At 39.6% G+C, this 18747-nt stretch overlaps 1 protein-coding gene across 3 annotated transcripts in view; it reads right to left on the reverse strand.

Moving 5' to 3' along the window:
* The window catches only part of DNAH11 (dynein axonemal heavy chain 11), a 278938-nt gene that overhangs the window by 132628 nt on the left and 127563 nt on the right, over positions 1–18747 (reverse strand). For all 3 annotated transcript variants that reach the window (XM_081287176.1, XM_081287175.1, XM_081287177.1), the window contains 9 exons: positions 17310–17514; positions 15605–15770; positions 14909–15011; positions 12397–12636; positions 8751–8912; positions 8297–8490; positions 5084–5246; positions 3282–3405; positions 2695–2837 (listed from right to left, as the gene is read on the reverse strand). In XM_081287176.1, coding sequence (XP_081143302.1) covers positions 2695–2837; positions 3282–3405; positions 5084–5246; positions 8297–8490; positions 8751–8912; positions 12397–12636; positions 14909–15011; positions 15605–15770; positions 17310–17514 — 1500 coding nt within the window. The remainder of the gene's footprint in view (positions 1–2694; positions 2838–3281; positions 3406–5083; positions 5247–8296; positions 8491–8750; positions 8913–12396; positions 12637–14908; positions 15012–15604; positions 15771–17309; positions 17515–18747) is intronic.

Raw genomic sequence — 18747 nt, forward strand, 5'->3', positions numbered from 1 at the left:
TACAGTGCAGGGTGCTGCTGAGCTGCCATGCTTCACAGATTAGGTGTGTGGAATGCATTTCAACCTACAATACCTTCAACCTGTGATGGGCTTATAGAGATGTAACCCCATAGTAGATCGAGGGGCAGACGTATTCTGAAATCTGTATCCAATTTTATGCATAAAGGCAGCATGCCAACTTCCAGTATTCCCTCCCCAGTCTCCCAGGTAACTGTTGATAGAGTGTGACCAGTAAGATATCAGCTCAAGGTTTGGGGGAGAACTGGTTTCCAGATCCAGGTAACCCTCACATCTGTTTCACCTTCTTCTTCCTGCTTACAATAAAAATCTCCTGTAGCATTCTGTGATCCGGAGGTGGGAGGCAATAGGATTAAAACTGGAAGAAAGATAAGACATAAGACCCTGGGTCTCCAAGGGCATTAGTCAGCCAGTCTGGACTTTCTGATATGAGAGGCTAAGGAACTGTTGGTTGAGTTTTTGCTTCTCTGAAGCCCAATTGATTTTCATCTGCTTCATTGAAGATAATTTTGGGAAATAAAATACTTTTCTAAATTCATAAGAAACCCCAAATTCACTAAGGAAAACACTCATTAATCTAAGAGATGAACTTTAAAAAAGATATTCAAAAGTTATAAGCAAGTAAACAAGCATGCACCATATGCATACTTAAAAGCTAAATAAAAGAATAGGGGAAATATATATGACACACATATAACAACTATAAGGCTATTTACTTTATATGCATAGAACTCTTATAAACAACAATATGTGCAGTTTGATAGAGAAACTGCCCTTTTATGAGTTAGCCTCAGAATTTACTCGACATTGCTTTGGTTCTACTGTATTAGTTGAAGCAGTCATAAGTTCATCCATATTCAAGGAGAGGTGATGTATGTGACCCTGTCAGTCCCTGTCAGTAACAATAGCATCAAAGGATGTGCAGGCATGTTAAAAAGCTATCCCAATTTGCAATTATCGAATGTAGCAATTGCTGTTCTAGGAATTTATGCTATAGAAATAAGCAAAGTTGAGCATGGAAGATATAAAGGATGCACATTATAGCATTATTTATAATGATAATTCTCAAATTTCAGGAAGCCTTGGAATCATCTGGAAAGCTTGTTAAAGCTTAGCTTTCTAGGCCCCACCCACAGAGTTTCTGCTTCTGGAGGTCTAGGATAGAATTGGAGAATTCCCATTTTTAAGAAGTTTCTAGGTGATGTTGATTCTGTAGCTCTGAGGAACAGACTTTGATAATCACTGATTTATAACATTACTACCTCAAATTCAAATGTTTTCCCATTCCATAAAGAAAATGTCATTCAAACATATTACCATGTAATGGGAAGAAATTCCTGGACTTGCTACTCAGTAACAATAATTTCATTTTTTAAGAAAATTTGTAGTACCATGGATGTTCTACCTCTGAGGTGTTCTACCTCTGAGCTACACTCCCATCCCTTTTTATTTCTTGAGACATAGTTTCCCTTAGTAGCCCAGGGTGGCCTTAAATTTGCAATTCTCCTATTTCAGCCTCCTGAGTCACTGAGAGTACAGATGTGTGACTCCGTGTCTGGTTTCAGTCACATCTTTGGTGGGGAGAAAACTCTTTAAGCAACTGAACCTTAAGTCCCAACCTTCTAAACTCAGCCTAGAACTACTCAGTAAGATTACTGTGTAATTAGAAATTGAAGAGTGTTAGTCTACTCCTTCACCTTCTTCAAGCCAAGGCATACCCCATGGCTAGTATCACTCTCCATACCCTTTCCTTAAATTCTTCTAGCTTTATAGCTGCCACAGAACCTGTTACTAACTTGATAGGTGTAGCAACAGCAGAAGGAGTAAAGCAGTAATCTTTTGAGGTTACAAACTATTTTTACACTGGGAAGCCTGGATTTTCTGTAACAGCATTTTGAAATTAGCTTTTGGCCATACACTGGGAGACTTTTCTTATAATTCTTTGTCTTTACCGAGCTGTTATTTGGTAGTTTCATATCCCCATATGATATATGAAAGCATAGAGTAGCCTAAGGAGACAAACACAGGGTTAAACCTCAGAACACTTGAGTAACACCCCTAGATTACTTTCCTTGAAGTATTGACATACCAGTCACTTAACTCCAAACTCTCCCTATTGTTCACTGAATGATTTACAAACTCCTTACTTTATCTCAATTTATTTTCCCAGACTTATTAATCATGGTCTCCCCATAAGAACTCCATGCTGCAGTCTTGGAGGGCTATCTCAGGTTTCTCCAAACATGTTTTTCCTCCCTTGTAGAATTGCCATTTCCTCTTTCTGAAACTTCCTCCCCATGAATTCTGATCCCTGCTTGACATGCAGCACATTGTGCCTCCAGAGTGACCTATTCCACTTAGGAAGGAGGACATGCTCTCACTGTTTACACCTGTCCTGTCAGATGACTGTGGTGACAGTCCCAAGCCCTGCTGGGACAGAAACACATGAGGTCCAGCTGGGCACTGCACACCCTGCTCAGCCCAAGGCTTCCCAAGAGCCCAGCATCTCAGCAGACCTGAGAGAGCAACACTGAAGACGCAGCCTGTTAAAGGGCACTTATCCTTTCCAAAGAGTCACTGAAATTCAGACCTGTAACGTAACTCCTGCTACAGATTCACATTACAGTGCCAAAAGCAACTTTTAAATAATATGCAGAGAAAGCAAGGGTTTCTTACTTTGAGCTGTAGTTGGACCCTGGCCAAAAAGAATTTCCAACAGTTTTCCCTGGAGTCCACTATGCCCAGACCACGAACTTCATTATGAATTCCAGAAACTATCTTGTCCGCATCTTCATCACTGAACAGATCTGGGATTTCTCCTGCACCCCCGACCCAAAAAAAGAGTAGAATTACTACAGATGATTGCAATTTAAACTTTAGATGAGACTTTTTAATGTCTGATATGTTTTATAAAATAAAGACCCGCTTAAACCTTAAGAGTTTGAAATGAGAAATATCATTTTTTTTCCTTTTTTGTGTTTTCAGACATATAGAACATTGAGGACAAGCAATGATGAACACACCCACTAAACCCGTACGTGTAGGAATAACATTTACTTCACTGGAGTCCTTTCTATGGCGCTTTCCTCCATAAGCAAACTAGGAAAGCAATACACCTCAAATTAGTTAGGTTTATAGGTTTCTCCCCAAAGACTGCCCCAGCAAACATCTCAAAGACAAATTATCTCTCTTTAAAGTTCACTGAAACTACAGATAATTTGTCATTGGGGAAGATCTTTCAAGAAATGTGTTGGTTTAATCACCTGATGCCAGCAAGTCATTAATCAGCACGAGAAAGCTCTCATCTAGAACGTGGGCATCTGTCAGCAGGAACACAGTGGGCATGTTCTTGGCTCCGGTTCTGATGTACAAATTGGCAAGATCTACCTGCAAGGAAAGAGGCCATCATTCATGTTTTGTTAAAATGCTGATGTGATGTTGGGAGTACGTGAGTGAGTGCTGGAAGAATCAAGGAACTTCAGCATGGCCGCAGGGCCCTGTGCCTTTCCTCCCAGAGACTTGCCACAGGGGAAGACAGCATGACGTCACCTCTACTTCTGGTATATAATGAGGAGGGTCATATTACATGACGCTAAACTACACAAGTGGCTTAATGGAGCATGGGCGTGGAAAGGAGCTGCTGATGAGTGACAGCTCCATTCTAAGAGGGTGTAGAACTCTCAGGGATGCCTCCATCCAGCAACAGGATGGAAGGGACAGCTTCTGCTCATTCCAGTAATACTCTATTTTCACTGAAAATAGTTTGTTTTTTATTTAGCTAGTAACATTAAAAGCATGAATTTTTAATAATTTAAAATAGCACTTTCTAAAATGAAAAGTACCATTTTCTCAGTAATATTACAATTATGAAGTAAAATTTTTATAACTTTTTCTTTCACTATTATAAAATATTCCTCCGTTTTCTTCATGGTACTTCTTAAAGTTTATTTTTATGAATGTTAACGTAGTCACTAACTCTTATGATTAGTGTTTCATGGTATGTCTTTTCTATCCTTTTAATTTGACCTACTTGTGTCATTATGTTGAAAAAGTGTTCATTTTGATGGGATATATTTGAGTCTTGATTTTTTTTTTAAGTTTGAAAAATCTTTGCCTTTTAACTGAAGTTTTTGGATTGTTTACTGATCATAAGTATAAATAAAGTTATGTTTTAAGTTTACCACAAAAAAAGAGAAAAATTTTTAAAGCATCACAGTTTCCTGAATGTGCTCTTGACATTTTATTCTCATAGTCTATCTAAAGGGGAAGAAATCTACTTGTCCTAAGAAAGTGCCTTATTTATTTATTTATTTATTGAGGTGCTGGGGATTGAACCCAAGGCCTTGTGCATGTGAGGCAAGCATGCTACCTACTGAGCTATATCCCCAGCCCAGAAAGTGCCTTTTTCTTTCCACCCTCTCTCACACAGGGTTATTAACAGTTCAACATCAGGGTCAGTTAATGCAAAGGAAAAACATATTTGAGTAAGCAAACATTGGATCAAATATTTCTGAGCCAGGTTTATTAAACCTATAAAAATACATAAAAATTTATTATTACCAATTTGACCAGGAAGACAAAACAGCCAGAGGTAAACAACTCCTCTAAGGAGCTGCCCTTCCCCCATAGTCAGGGAGACCTAGGCCCAAACTAGGACTCCCAGCTTACGCTTTGTCTGCCAAATAGAATGGTCAGAAGCCTCTGCAACCAACAGGGAATCAAAAATATTTAGGAAAAAAATAAAATTTTTTTAAAAAGAATGATCAATCGAATTTTTATACAATTTACTAGAAAAAAAATTTTATTAAAAAATATTTGGGAAACCATGCTGCACCTGCATTCAACACATACAGATTTTTTCCTTGTCATTTTTCTACATAATATGTTTTACCTGGCATTTTATGTTGTATTAGGTATTATAAGTGACCTAGAGATAATTTAAAGTATACAGGAAGATATGCACAGGTTGTATGCAGATATGAACACCATTTTAGAGTAGGGCCTTGACCATCTGCAGATTTGGGCATAGAGAGTGAGGGACGATAGCATTGTCGATTTTGCTTACCCGAAGTTCTTGGATCCCGTACCCTTCTGTCAGAGTGATCTGAAAGACCTCGAGGCTGCAAATGTAAGCTGCCAGCCTGGACAGGCTCTGCTTGCCACTGCCCCCAACTCCAATTAAAAGGGCGTACCCCCGAGGGGTTCTCAGGATTCGGCTGATTCGACACCTGGTAAAAGAAAGAGCACCCATCCCAACATGAAATCTCAAAGGCCCCTCGATAGGTCTGTTTTGCTTTTTTAAGATAAGTATTTAGAGACTAAATTCCTATTTTTATTGGAAACACTAGTCCCTTTCCACGTTTCCCCAATAAAAAAAGGATGCTGCCTACTCTGCCCTCCACCTGTTTGTCTAACCAGTGTTCCCAGGTTCGCAACATTTTGGACTCTTTTTGCTTTATCATTTGCCACCATACTTGAAAACATATACAAGGCCTTGTGTCTAAATTTTGAAGTTTCTTGATTAGCAAGAATGATCCCAATTCCACATCAGCATCCTTGTACAAGAACATCAAGGGAGAATATCCTTGCAGGCCTGGAATCTTCCTGTATAGTTATGTCAGAGAGAATGAATTTGTTTAGGCCAACATACATTTCCACCTAATTCACCATATAAATTAAACACTTGCCTCTTAACATGACTCTTATTTCCTTCAATTAAAGCCTTCCCTGCATAGATCACTGTAGAATAATTTACTGAAGCTATCAAAGCTTAAGTTTCCAGTAAGGCCAACTAATCCCTTGTTCTATAGCATCCAAGAGGTTCCAGATTCTTATGCTGTTGACATCATTGCTACATCATTCAACTAGGAATTTTTAAAATTGGCTTTAACATGAGTGAAATGTAGGTTAAATTGAAAAATAAGTCATAGTTACATTATAATTAGAAAGACACACAGCACAATACAAGTCTGTAGATGCACAAGTGCAGAAAACAGTATGCCATCATTTTGCTCTAGGTTCCTGTTTTGGAATGAACTTAAACTTCAGGCCCTGAAAGATCCTGAGGTTTTCTTTTCTTTTTTTAATAGTGCTTTTTGAAAAAAATGAAGTTGGGGTCATTTATACTAAGACCAGTGCCGGTGAAGGTGAACATTTCCCCCAAACCTCTAATAACTGAAAAGACAGGTTATTTTTACAAACTCAGTTATCCCATTAAATTCTACCCTACATGACCACATGACAAAACAACCATGGGAAAGCTATGATCCCAAGCTCCAAGCGAGGCTTGCATTTCATGCTAAAGCTTGCCTCAAAGTTTCTGCCTCATGAGATTCCCTAAGTGGCAATTTCCCTTTCAACAATACCCAAGCACATGCTCTTAAATCATCTTCAACCTGAGTAAGTCAGCCTTGAGCTCATAATCCCTGATCAAAGACATGGCTTTACCTATTAGGCCACAGGGGAATCGCACACTGAAGGGCTACCGGGGATAATGCTTCCCTAGTGTGGGTGGGAGGTTTGCTTCACCAGAGCCACAACAGAGTCAGTGTATCTTAACCAGCCGGGAACATTGTCGGAACAACCTACTGAATACCAAAGTCATAGATGCCAATTAAAACTATCCTGTCTATATAAGCAGAGGATCCCTGCAAAGTGATCAGTAAAACCATCAGTGCTTTGTGTATTTATAACAAGAGATCCCAATAAGGGTTGCACATTTCATGAAGCACTGAATCTAAACATTTTAGAGAAATTCTAAAAACCGAATTCTCCACATTTGTTTTTTCACTGTTTGGATTCTCTTATTTCATTCTTCCCTCCTCCTCCCTGTTTCTAATGATATGTTTTTGTTCCTTTTTCCTCTTTGCCCACTGTCAATGATCAGAAACACTGGTGAGGATGAGGGTGACTTGGACCAGGAGAGCAGGACTGAATGGAAAGATGCGATCGACTCTTTACCCAGAGGAGGCGAAGCGAACTCTTTAGACTTAGAGTCTGTTATGTCATCCCCATGCTAAAATCTACCAGCAGCTTCTCCCTGCACTTAGAATGGAAGCAAAGTGCTTATCCTGGTTCCAGGAAACACCCTTCACCTTGCTTTCCATCCTGGACATATATTGCTCACTCTATTTTCTCTCTCTGCTACACCCACCTTGAGACTTTTTTCTGTTTCTTGAACATTCCTGCCTCAGGTTTACATGCAATCTGCCCTCTATCTGCAATGTTCTTCTTCTAGACATTACCAGAACCTTCTCTTACCATTTAGATTTCAGCTTAAACATCAACCCCTTCCATGGACACCCAGGCCTTCTTTGGGAATCCAAATGCAGGTTTAGTGTCCCTTATCCAAAAATTTGAAATCTGAAATTCTCTAAAATCCAAAACTTTTTATGGAAAACTCCACATCTGATACCATGTGACAGGTTACAGTCAACACACACATACTACAAATGTTATATAATATTACCCTTAAGTTATGCACAGGAAATGTAAATAAATTTTATGATTCAACTTGGTTTTCACTCCTAAGACATCTTATTATGTATGTGCAAATATTCCAAAATCTGAACAAAAATTTCAAAATCCTCAACACTTCTGAACCCAAGCATTTCGGATAAGGGATCCTCAATCTGTAACTTATTTCTTAGAATCAGTATTTTATTTCTCAGCATGACCCATTGCTTTCTAATATCTTTTTCTGCTTATTTATTCATGTCCTTAAAAATGTCCATTTTTGACACTAATAAATAAGCTCGATTTGAAAAGGGACTGAGCTCTGGTGCTCGCTGCTGTGTCCCCAGCCAGCTCTGAGAACAATGACTGAGACAAGGGGTAGATCGGTTGTGCACTCTATGAGGTGCCCAGTTAGGAGGGAGCAAGAGCCTTGTCAGTTAAGCTCCACCCCAGGAAAGCTATCTTTAATTTTCTGCCAATAAAACATGCTCCATTCTTTTTTTCTAATTTGCCCCCAAAGTACTAAAGAAACATGCTATTTCCTGTTTGGCACTCAAGTGGGCACTCCACAAAACCTGCTTAGTCCAGGAGAATCGGGTTGAGTCCTGTCTCCCCCTCTTAAGAACTATGTGATTTTGAATGAGTCATTCATCATCTTTCTTAATATGCTTATCTGACACAGCTACAGTGAAATAAAGTAAAAATCTGCATGTATATAATGGTACAGAAAAAAGTAGTGTACCTATATAAGACATTAAGATTATGACAAAATAGCAGCATGTTTGTCACATTCATGAAAATATGTCATGACCAGTCAACTCACACATGTTGCATAGCATCTTCAAATAAAACCAGGTGCATGGCGGCATTCAGCTCATTGTAGTTGTCTAATGTTTCCATGAGAATCATCTTGAGCACTTCCCAGTCCTTTACTGGCATGTAACATGGGTCTCTCCCACCATGAGCAAAATGGCAATAAACAAGGGGCTGTTGGAGCAGCACGTGACTGTTGACACCCTACAGGATGAGGAAAAGAAAACTATGGTGTATCAACTATTGAGAAAGACTCATCTGAGGCAGAGCAGCCTATCAAGGGAAAAGCCTGCAGATCCCTCCATGAGTAGGTAGGTGGGAGGGTGCACCCAAGTCCAGACCCAGAATGTTTTGGAATCCCAGTAAAAAGGGACCTGCAACTCACTCATGTCTTTCTCTAAATTTGGCCCCAACAATTAACTGGTACCACAGCAAGTAATGACCTCTGAAATTCACATACTTACTTCAAAATATTTATAAGCAGTTTCCAGCAATTTTTTCTGAAACAAATCACAATCTTTTGTGTCTGTCAGTTTGTCTCCATAAACACGGGAAGATTCATGGAGCCACAGGTGCATTAAGTCATTTGGAACTTTTAAACACTCAGGAGAAGCAAACAAAATTCCCTATGAGGTGACAATGGAAACATACTTTTAATTCAGAAGATTATGATATTCTAAATACATTAATTTTAATTATTTTTAACTGTATACTAAACTTAGCAATTTAAAAGAAATACTGTTTACAGTGTGTAGGTAAAAGTATCTTCACCTTCTGATAATCAACATTAAAAAATTTTATACCACTATACCACTAAATGTATTTCACATTGTCAGATGAGTGTGGGCTTTTGGAAGCCAGGGGCAGAATGTTATGGTTTGGATGTGAGGTGTCCCCCAAAAGCTTGTGTGTGAGTCAATGCAAGAAAGTTCATAGAAGAAATGGTTGGGTTGTAAGAGCCTTAACCCAATCAGTGAATAAATCCCCTGATGGAATTAACTGAAGGCTGGAAGGGTGTGGTTGGAGGGGGTAGGCACGGGAGGAGTGGCTTTGGGGTCTTTTGGGCTTTGGGGTGGACAAACTCACTCTGCTTCACGACCATCAGGTGAGCTGTTTCCCTCCACCACACTCTTCTGCCATGATGTTCTGCCTTACCTTGAACCCCAAGGAATGGAGCTGGCCTTCTGTGGACTAAGACTTCTGAAACTGAGCCCTCAAATAAACTTTTCCTCCTCGAAAATTGTTCTGGTCAGATCTTTTAGTTACAGCAGCAAAAAAGCTGACTATAACAGTACCCATCAGTACTGTATTTCATCAGTTCATGAACTAAACGCCACATCTGAGTACTTGCACTTATTAAGTCTCGAGGTGGATCGAGTTCACAGAACCAAAGGAAAAGCAACATGAAAATCACACAAAACATTTTTTTTAAAAAAATGTAAAAATCATTTGCTATCAGTCTTACTCCTTTATTTGACAAACAATATAAGACCAAAGTGAACTACTCAAATTCACACTTTGTGGGCAGATCTGGGATTAGCATCAAAACACCGTGACTCCTGTGCCCACTCCACCCTGCCCTTCAGTATCTTGGTTCATACAGGTGTCATGGAGTGTGCGCTTGCTCAGCACTTACAGAACACCAGGGAGCTGTGGAGAGCTGAGCTTCAAAAGGCTAAAAAAGGGGCTGGGGTTATAACTCAATGGTAGAGCGTTTGCCTAGCATGTGTGAGGCATTGGGTTCAATCCTCAGCAACACATAATAAATAAATAAGTAAAGGCATTTTGTCTACCTACAACTAAAAATATTTTTTAAAAAATTACTTGGAGGCATCAGGTGGCCCTGATGAACTGGTCATGAAGGGTGAGCAGGCAGGACCACATTCCACTTTACCTAGAGTCTCCTTTTCCTTTTCTTAAGATTCAAACTGTTTTGTTTTTGTGTTTTCTTTTCACAGTGTCAGCAATCAAACACAGGGCCTAGGCAAGTACTCTACCACTGAGTCCAAATCTGTTTTTTGGGGGTGGAGGGGTACCAGGGATTGAACTCAGGGACACTGAGCCACATCCATGGCCCTATTTTGTATTTTATTTAGGGACAGGGTCTCACTGAGTTGCTTGGTGCCTTGCATTTGCTGAGGCTGGTTTTGAACTTGCCATGCTCCTGCCTCAGCCTCCCAAACTGCTGGGATGACAGGTGTGCACCACTATGCCTGGCTCCCAATCTGCTTTTTTAATTTTTTTTTTAAATTTTCTGGGTGTAGTTGGACACAATGCCTTTATTTAATTATCTTTATGTGGTGCTGAGGATCGAACCCAGGGCCTCACATGTGCTAGGCAAGCGCTCTACTGCTGAGCCACAACCCCAGCCCGCCAATCTGCTTTTAAAACAATATTTTATTAAGCATAGTCTTTCTGTCAGTTCTATAAAACTGACATGAAAAGAAATGGTTCATGTTATTAATAACTATTGTCTGATGTTGTGTTAGGGTTCTGAGGCAGTTTAGGAGTAATTTTGAAAAGAGCTGTAAAGAAATTCTATGTGGTTGGGGTTGTGGCTCAGTGGTAGAGCACTTGCCTAGAATGTGTGAGATACTGGGTTTGATCCTCAGCACCACATAAATGTAAAAAATAAAGATACTGTGTCCACCTATAAGAAAAAAATAAATATATATATATTTTTTAAAAAGAAGTCCTATGAAGATTTCCCCTTTCTCCCTCTCACAAAAGAACTTTACATCATAAATAACCTTCCAACTACATTTATTATACAGGGTAGATTATACTGGTTGGATCTGCCTCAATTCTGAATTTTCAACTCTTTTTTCTGTTCTTCCTTTGTAAACTCAGTAAACTCAATATTTAAACACTGTCCTTTTACCAAATACTGTAGGTTGGATCTTAAGTGTACCCCCCCCCCCCACCACCTCATAAGGCCTATATACTAAAGGCTTGGTCCCCAGTATGGCGCTGCAGAGAGGCAGTAATCTTTAAGAGGTGGGATCTAGTGGGAGGTCTTTAGGTCATTGGGACTGTGACCCTGAAAGTGATAATAAGACCCTAGCCCCTTCTTCTCTCTTTTGCTTCCTGGTCACAAGGTGAGTAGTCTCATTCCACTATGCATTCCTGTCTTGATGTGCTGTCATGTGCCCAAATCAATAGTGCCAAATGATCATGGATTGAAGCCTCTAACACTGTGAGTGAAAATAACTTTTCTCTTAATAAGTCAATTATTTCAGGTATCTGTTATAGTAACAAAAACCTAACTAACATACTAGGTAAGTAAACTGATCTTCAGTATCAAACCAAAATGCTCCATCAATTTAAAAATTATTTCCCTTAACATGTTCAAAAATGAGATGGACATCATTACTCTAAGTACATGTATGAAGACATGAATGGTGTGACTCTACTTTGTGTACAAGATATGAAAAATTGTGCTATATATGTATAATGAATTGAAATGCATTCCACTGTCATATATAACAAATTAGAATAAATTTTTAAAAAATCACATATGAATGTTTTATGCCAAAATATGACCATTCACTCACTCAATTTAAGGAGTCCAAATCTCTATCTCTGCTTCTATTACTAAGTGGAACATAGTTGAATGTCTTCCCAAATTTAGGAGATAATTAAGTCATGAGGGAAGAGTGATGTTAAAGAGGTATTATGTGCTTGTCCCTCTGCCTTCTATCTCCTCAACCACAGAAAGACACAGTGTTCAAGTCACCATCTTGGAAGCATTAATCAGACCCTTACCAGACACCAAACTTGCTTGTACCTTGATTTTGGACTTCTAAGCCTCCAATACTGTGAGAAATAAATTTCTATTGTATATGAATTACCTAGCATCAGGCACTTTGTTATAGCAGCACAAAAAGACTAAGACAGTATGCAAACTGAAGGGAAACCACTGTTCTAATTGATAAAAAAGCAAATAATAAACCTGCTGTATTTACTTCATAGAGCTTATGAGAATAAAATAAAAGAATTCACATAAAATTATATAGCATAGCTTTAAAGTTAAGTTCCATAAATGAATGCATTAATATTCCTACAATTACTTCTCTACTTAGGAAGGATAATATGGAACAGTCAGGGTACCTGGAAGATGTTTGATAGGTCCCTCAGATTAAAAATGTAGTGGAATTTTATAGCTGTGGGTAAAAAGGTTTGCGTCATAATCTGATGGAATGCTATTGTCGCCTGGATCAAAGAAGGGCCACTTCTGAAAACTGATGGGCCAAATTCTTGGTGCTGGAAATGGAAACTGAAGATTTGCCCATAGATGGTGTTTAGAGCATCCAAAGATGGAAAGTTGAATGCAAATACTGTGAAATGTCTCTGAAAAGAAAGAGCAAAGATGAGTCGTACAAAACAGGGATTATAATTTGTACCATAAAGTTGCAAAGTGGCTCAGTTTTTCCACTCTTCCCAGTATCCAGACCCCAGTCATGCAACTTTCTTGGTGTCTTCCACTGATACTGGATTTGGTTGGATGACTTGCTCAAGTCCATAGGATGAGATGGAAGTGACAATATGTCAGTCACCATCAGAGGCCTGCATATTTCTTCTTGATCTATTAAGCTTCTGATTTTCCATGAACTCTATAAACCCACCAAGGGATGAGACAAACAAAAGTAGAACCCTGTGGTCCCAATTACTCCAGCTGAAGCCACACTACAAGAGCTGACAGTCAACCCTTAGACAATTACAAGCAAGCTCAGCCAAGACCAGCGGAGGTACTTAGCTCACCCAGAGTGGATTCCAGGTGAGTGAGTGACACCACTGTATGTTATTGAGGCACATGTATTGGTGGTAGCCGTTACTACCACTAAAAGACATATGCACACAGAAACCTTACACAAATGTTTATGCATTTATGCTTTACGCATCCTTGCCAAAACTTGAAAGCAACAGTATATAGTTTGGATATGAGGTGTCCCCCTAAAGGTCTTGTGTACATGCAGAAATGTTCAGATGTGAAATGATTACATGATGAGAGCTGTAACCTCATCTGTGGATTAATCCATTTGACAAATTCACAATCTGAATGGTAGGTGGGTGAGACATGGCTAGAAAAAGTAGGACACTGGGGGCATGATTTTTGGGTTTATATTTTGTCCATTGTTTCTTACTCTCTCTCTCTCTGCTTCCTAGTTGCCACAAGCTGAGCCATTTTCTCCCGCATGTTCTTCTTCCATGATACTCTGCCTCACCTAAGGCCCAGAGCAATGGAGTTGACTGAACATGGACTAAACTTCTGAAACTGTGAGCCAAAATAAACTTTCTCCTCTAAGTTGTTCTTGTCAGGTATTTTGGTCACAGCAACAAGAATCTGACAGAGCAACCTTCAATGGGTAAAGGAATAAACTGCGTACATTCATGCAATGTATACTAAACAGTGATTAAAAGAAATAATATTTCACATCATGTATAGGCATAGACGAACCTAAAGAGCATATTGCTAAGTAAAAGAACAGTATAAAAAGGCTACATACTATGTGAATCTAATTATATGATATTCTAGAAAAGGCAAAATTCTGGGACAGTACAAGATAAGTTTTTAAGAATATTCAGAGTATATAGGGAAATCCTAAAACATAGTAACAACACTTGACTCAAAAATAGGCAAAGTATTTTAATAGAAATTTCACCACAAATAGCCAATGACCACATGTTCAACATCACTAATCATTAAGGAAATACAAATTCATTCTCTAATCAGATGCCACCTCACCTGCATTAGCATGGGCTACTATGAAAAAAAAGGAAATGGAAAATAACAGGAGTTGGCAAGAATATGAAGAAATTGGAATGCTATGCCTCACTGCTGGGAATTAAAAATGATTTAGCCACTATGGAAAACTGAACAACAAAAAGTTAAAACAGAATTACCATATGACCTGGTAATTCTACTTCTGGGCATATGGTCAAATGAAGGGAAAGCAGGATATCTGAATATTTTAAGGCAGTGAAACTATTCTACATGATAATATAACAGTGGATACCCTCTTCATGTGTTTGTGAGAACATACAGAATGTCTCATATAAAGAATGGGTCCAGTCATATGCAGTGGCGCATACCCGTAATCCCAGTGGCTCGGGAGGCTGAGGCAGGAGGATGGCAAGTTTAAAACCAGCCTCAGCAAAAGTGAAGTGTTAGCAACCCAGACAGACCCTGTCTCTAAATGAAAAATACAAAATAGGGCTGGGGATGTGGTCAAGTGTCCCTGAATTCAATCCCCCTGTATCGCACCTCCCCCGCCCCTCCCCAAAAAAAGAATGGGCCTGGTGTAAACTCTAGTTTTTAGTTAATAATAATGTATCAATATTCCTCAACAGTTGTAACTAATGCAACAGGTTGATACTAAGATAAAATGGAGTGTGTGGGGGAGTTTATAGGAACACTGTACTTTGAGCTCATTTTATTGTAAATCTAAAACTGCTCTTAAAAAAGGAAATCTACTAATTAAGAAAAAGTTTATATGCTTAACAAAATGTCCAGTAAGAACTTTACTTTGTATTCAAAAGCACCAAGCATCAAGAATTTGGACTCATAATTTTTGAGCATTACATCTGGGGGCAATTTGGGAGAGCTGCTTACACACCTTACCTGCAGCCTTGGATTGATGGTGAAGCTGCCCACGGTGGGATTCATGCAGGCAACATACTGGCAGTGGTAGATTTCTTTAAGCATCACCTTCTGTCTATCATACCTGAAAGACAGAATGTAGAATGTCAAATCCACACACGGGAGTCAGTGCCCTTTCTCTCTCCCTCCCTCCTCTCCCTCTCTCCTTCCCTCTTTCACTCTATCAGAGCTAGGGACTGAACCCAGGACCTCATGCACATTAGGCAAGCACTGAACCACTGAGCTACACCCTCAGTCCAAGCTTCTCTTTAATAATTGAGAGTGAATTAATTTTTAAACAGAACATAATCTCTTGACAGTCCCTATGTTTCTAGGCTACTTTTCAATCCAATCTTTCAAAGATACAAAGGGAAACTATTTCATCTAATATAATGGATAGGGATACAGTCTAAATCCAAAAAGTATTGTAGGAAATGCTCCCTGAAAGAGAAAAACCTTGGGGACAATTTCATCTTAAAATGTCCATCCATGGGGCTATGGTTGTGGCTCAGTGGTAGAGGGCTTGCCTAGCATGTGTGAGGCACTGGGTTCAATTCACAGCGCCACATATAAATAAATGAATAAATTAAAGGTCTGTCAAAATCTAAAAACAATATTTAAAAAACACGTTCATCTATAATAATTAGATTTAGGTAGACAATACAGATAATTGCTTACCAGTGTCCATAATCAATATGCTGTCGAATCAGAGCATGTGGCTGAACAGTGCCATATAAGTCCACTTCAGGCATGTTCATATCATCAAGGAAATAAACCAATTTTTTATTTCCTCCTGGACCATAGTTACGACCAGCTTTTTTCTCTAGAGGTTTCTCAAGAATTCCTGATATAAACAGATAATTCTGTTTACCAATTACTGGCCAAATATAAACTTTTTGCACTTCGTTATCTTTTTTTTTCCTTATTCTCCTCCCTTTTCTGTTGATTTATCTATCTCATGGTTTCAGATATCACCTGTCGACTGTTTAATACCAGGGATGTGTCTTCAGCTACCTTCTCCTATGTCACACTATCCTGCTGATATCCTTTCTGTTGCCAAAGGTCACTCCGACTCTCCTTTTCTGGGGACCTCAATACACTCACGTTGTCTGTCACATTTGAGACCACCTCCCTGCTGACCTGAGACTTCTCTCCCCAACATCTACTGCTGGTGCTGCTGTAGCCTGGTCTCCCAAAGACACTGTAGGAGAGGCTCAAAAAAGTCTCCCACACCTCTCCTCTCACACCACTGAAATGCAAAGCTCCAGAGGACAGTAAACATGACCCATGTGTTTAGAAAGTTATATTTTCCAGGTGCCTATGACTTGCTTTCAATGTATCAGAGTTGTGGGTTTGGAAAATCCTGAATAGTGTGTGTCTCAGACACAGTATCTAATTCCATGTTGACTCTTCAAGCAGACTATTAAGGCCTTGGGATCAAGGAATTGTTATATTCCCAGGATACCAACAAATATGTAATTTGTTAAATGATCACAATAATAAAAAAATGAAAAAAAGAAGTGCACCTTTTCCAAGCAGCAGGCCCATATTTCCGAATGCTGAGTGGCCATCAATTCCTATGAGCCATTGGCACATGGACGTTCAAATTCCAAATTTCTTTTCAAACTCCTTTTAACATCATCTCTTCTCCACTCAGAGTTACCTCTCTTTTGCTTTCTAGGCTTCTGATGAGGTTACTATTCTCTCAGTTGGCCAGCTGCAGAGCCTCATAGGACTCTTTCTCCTGGGCTCCTGTCTAAGCAACAGCCCATAAATGATGCCTCCTGTTCCCAACCTGTCACCTCCCTTTCTACAACTCTGGCCCAAGACTGCATTAAACTCAGCTAGACACTCTTGGGAGGACTTCTCTTTTCACCTCACAAACCTCTTCCTAACATGGCTCCCATCTGACATTTCTTTGCTTCTCCTGATGGCTTACCACTTCCTCCCACATGAAACTTCATCTGCTTGGTTGCACCTCAGCCTTCTCTACAGTTATGGTGGTCAGCTAGCCCAGGTTGTCCAGGATTGGGCTATTCTAGTTTTAACATTAAAAGTCTCATTATCCAGAAAACCCACTGTTCACTCCATGTACGTCAAAACCCCCACTCTGTACTCTAGTCTTTCCTCATCTTCTGCCTACTATGTTTCAGTCATCTTCCACATTCACTGAATTTATCTCACAATTTTCTCTTCCATGTCTTTACTTAAGTAGATCCTTCCAGATTTCTTCTTTGCCTGTGTATGACCTCAAACATTTGAAATCCTAACTCTCTTTCAAAGTACACTGCAACTAGAGCTCTTTCTACTCCTCATGCTAACAGCCAATCTCTACCTCTCACTCACATCTGCACCCTTGTTATATAGCAGGAGAAGCACTTACTCTGCAGGGCTGCAGACGACGTGTAGTAGTTGAACGGCACGCGGGATACTAGGAATTCCTCAGAGAGGCTCGCCAGTGTTCCACTCATAAAGACTGTTTTCCCCACTCCAGCATTTCCAACCAGCATGAGTGGTTTTCCTTTCTTGAGCAACAACTCAATGAAATACCTAAGACGGGTTGTCTCTGATGTGTGAACCAGAACTTTCTATGAAGGAGGGGGAGACACCAGAATGAGAGAAAGGTCAGAGACAAGCATTTCAAAATTTTATATCTGACCTTACATAGTCACTTTAGAATTGAGATGCAAAGAATTGTTATTTCAAGTTAACAGCCTGTGGGGAGAGATTTCATCCAATTTTCAGTTTTGAATTGCCAGCCTTCAGACATCTCAGCTGGAGAACAACTGGGCAGGACATCCAGGCGCCACAACATAAGCAAATGATGTATATTTTTTGAACCAAGTTTTACCCGATAAAGCTCTCTATCACAGGATATCTACCTTCCCCCCAACCTCGTCTGAGGCACAGAAGGAAATACAGTGAACATTCCAGAAGCTGGCCACCACTCTTCAGAAACCGGCAATGCCTTGACCCAGTTAGATTAAATGGCACAATCCAGCCAAGGAGGGTCAGAGTGGGGAGAGAGTGGTTGAAGGCGGAAGAGGCTTTCAAGTGGAAGAGCCAGGAAGCTGAAGAACTTCTGAAACTTACTATGTATTACCTTGTTAAAAGTTAAAGCTTGATTTTTTACATTTGCAAATTGGCTATTAATTTACACATATACCATATTGTTTCACAGGGAATTCAAAGTGGCTTGTAGGAATTCAACAAAAGGAAAAACACCAAGAAAAATTAGACTCAGGGAACATGGATTAACAAGCAAGATCAGGACAAAGGGGTAAGCAGGTGTCGACTGCAGGCAATGGAATTTTGTGCAGTGACTAAAAGCTGACAGTTTGGCTGCATAGACTATTATGGTTTGGATGTGAGTGTCCCCCCAAAAGCTCATGTGTAAGACAATGCAAGAAGGTTTAGAGGAGAAACGATTAGGTTATGATAGCCTTAATCCAATCTGTGAACTAATCACTTGATGGAAGTAAATGAGTAGTAATTGAAGACATGTAGAGTGTGGCTGGAGGAGGTGGGGCATTGAGGGAGTGGCTTTGGTGTAAATATTTGTATTTGGCAGGTGGAATCTCTATCTGTGTTCTGATCATCATGTGAGCTGCTTTCTTCCACCACAATATTAAACCTCACCTCAAGCCCTCAGGAATGGAGTCTGCTGTCTATGGATTGAGACCTCTGAAACCATGAGCCCCCAAGTAAACTTTTACGCCTCTAAATTGTTTGTGTGAGGTTTTCAGTCACAATATCAAAAAAGCTGACTAAAACAGAGACCAAAATAAAACGAAAAAAACTACTAGCAGGATTTATATTGT

Source organism: Spermophilus citellus (genome assembly GCF_964194105.1).
Source record: "Spermophilus citellus genome assembly, chromosome: 3".
NCBI classification, from domain to species: domain Eukaryota; kingdom Metazoa; phylum Chordata; class Mammalia; order Rodentia; family Sciuridae; genus Spermophilus; species Spermophilus citellus.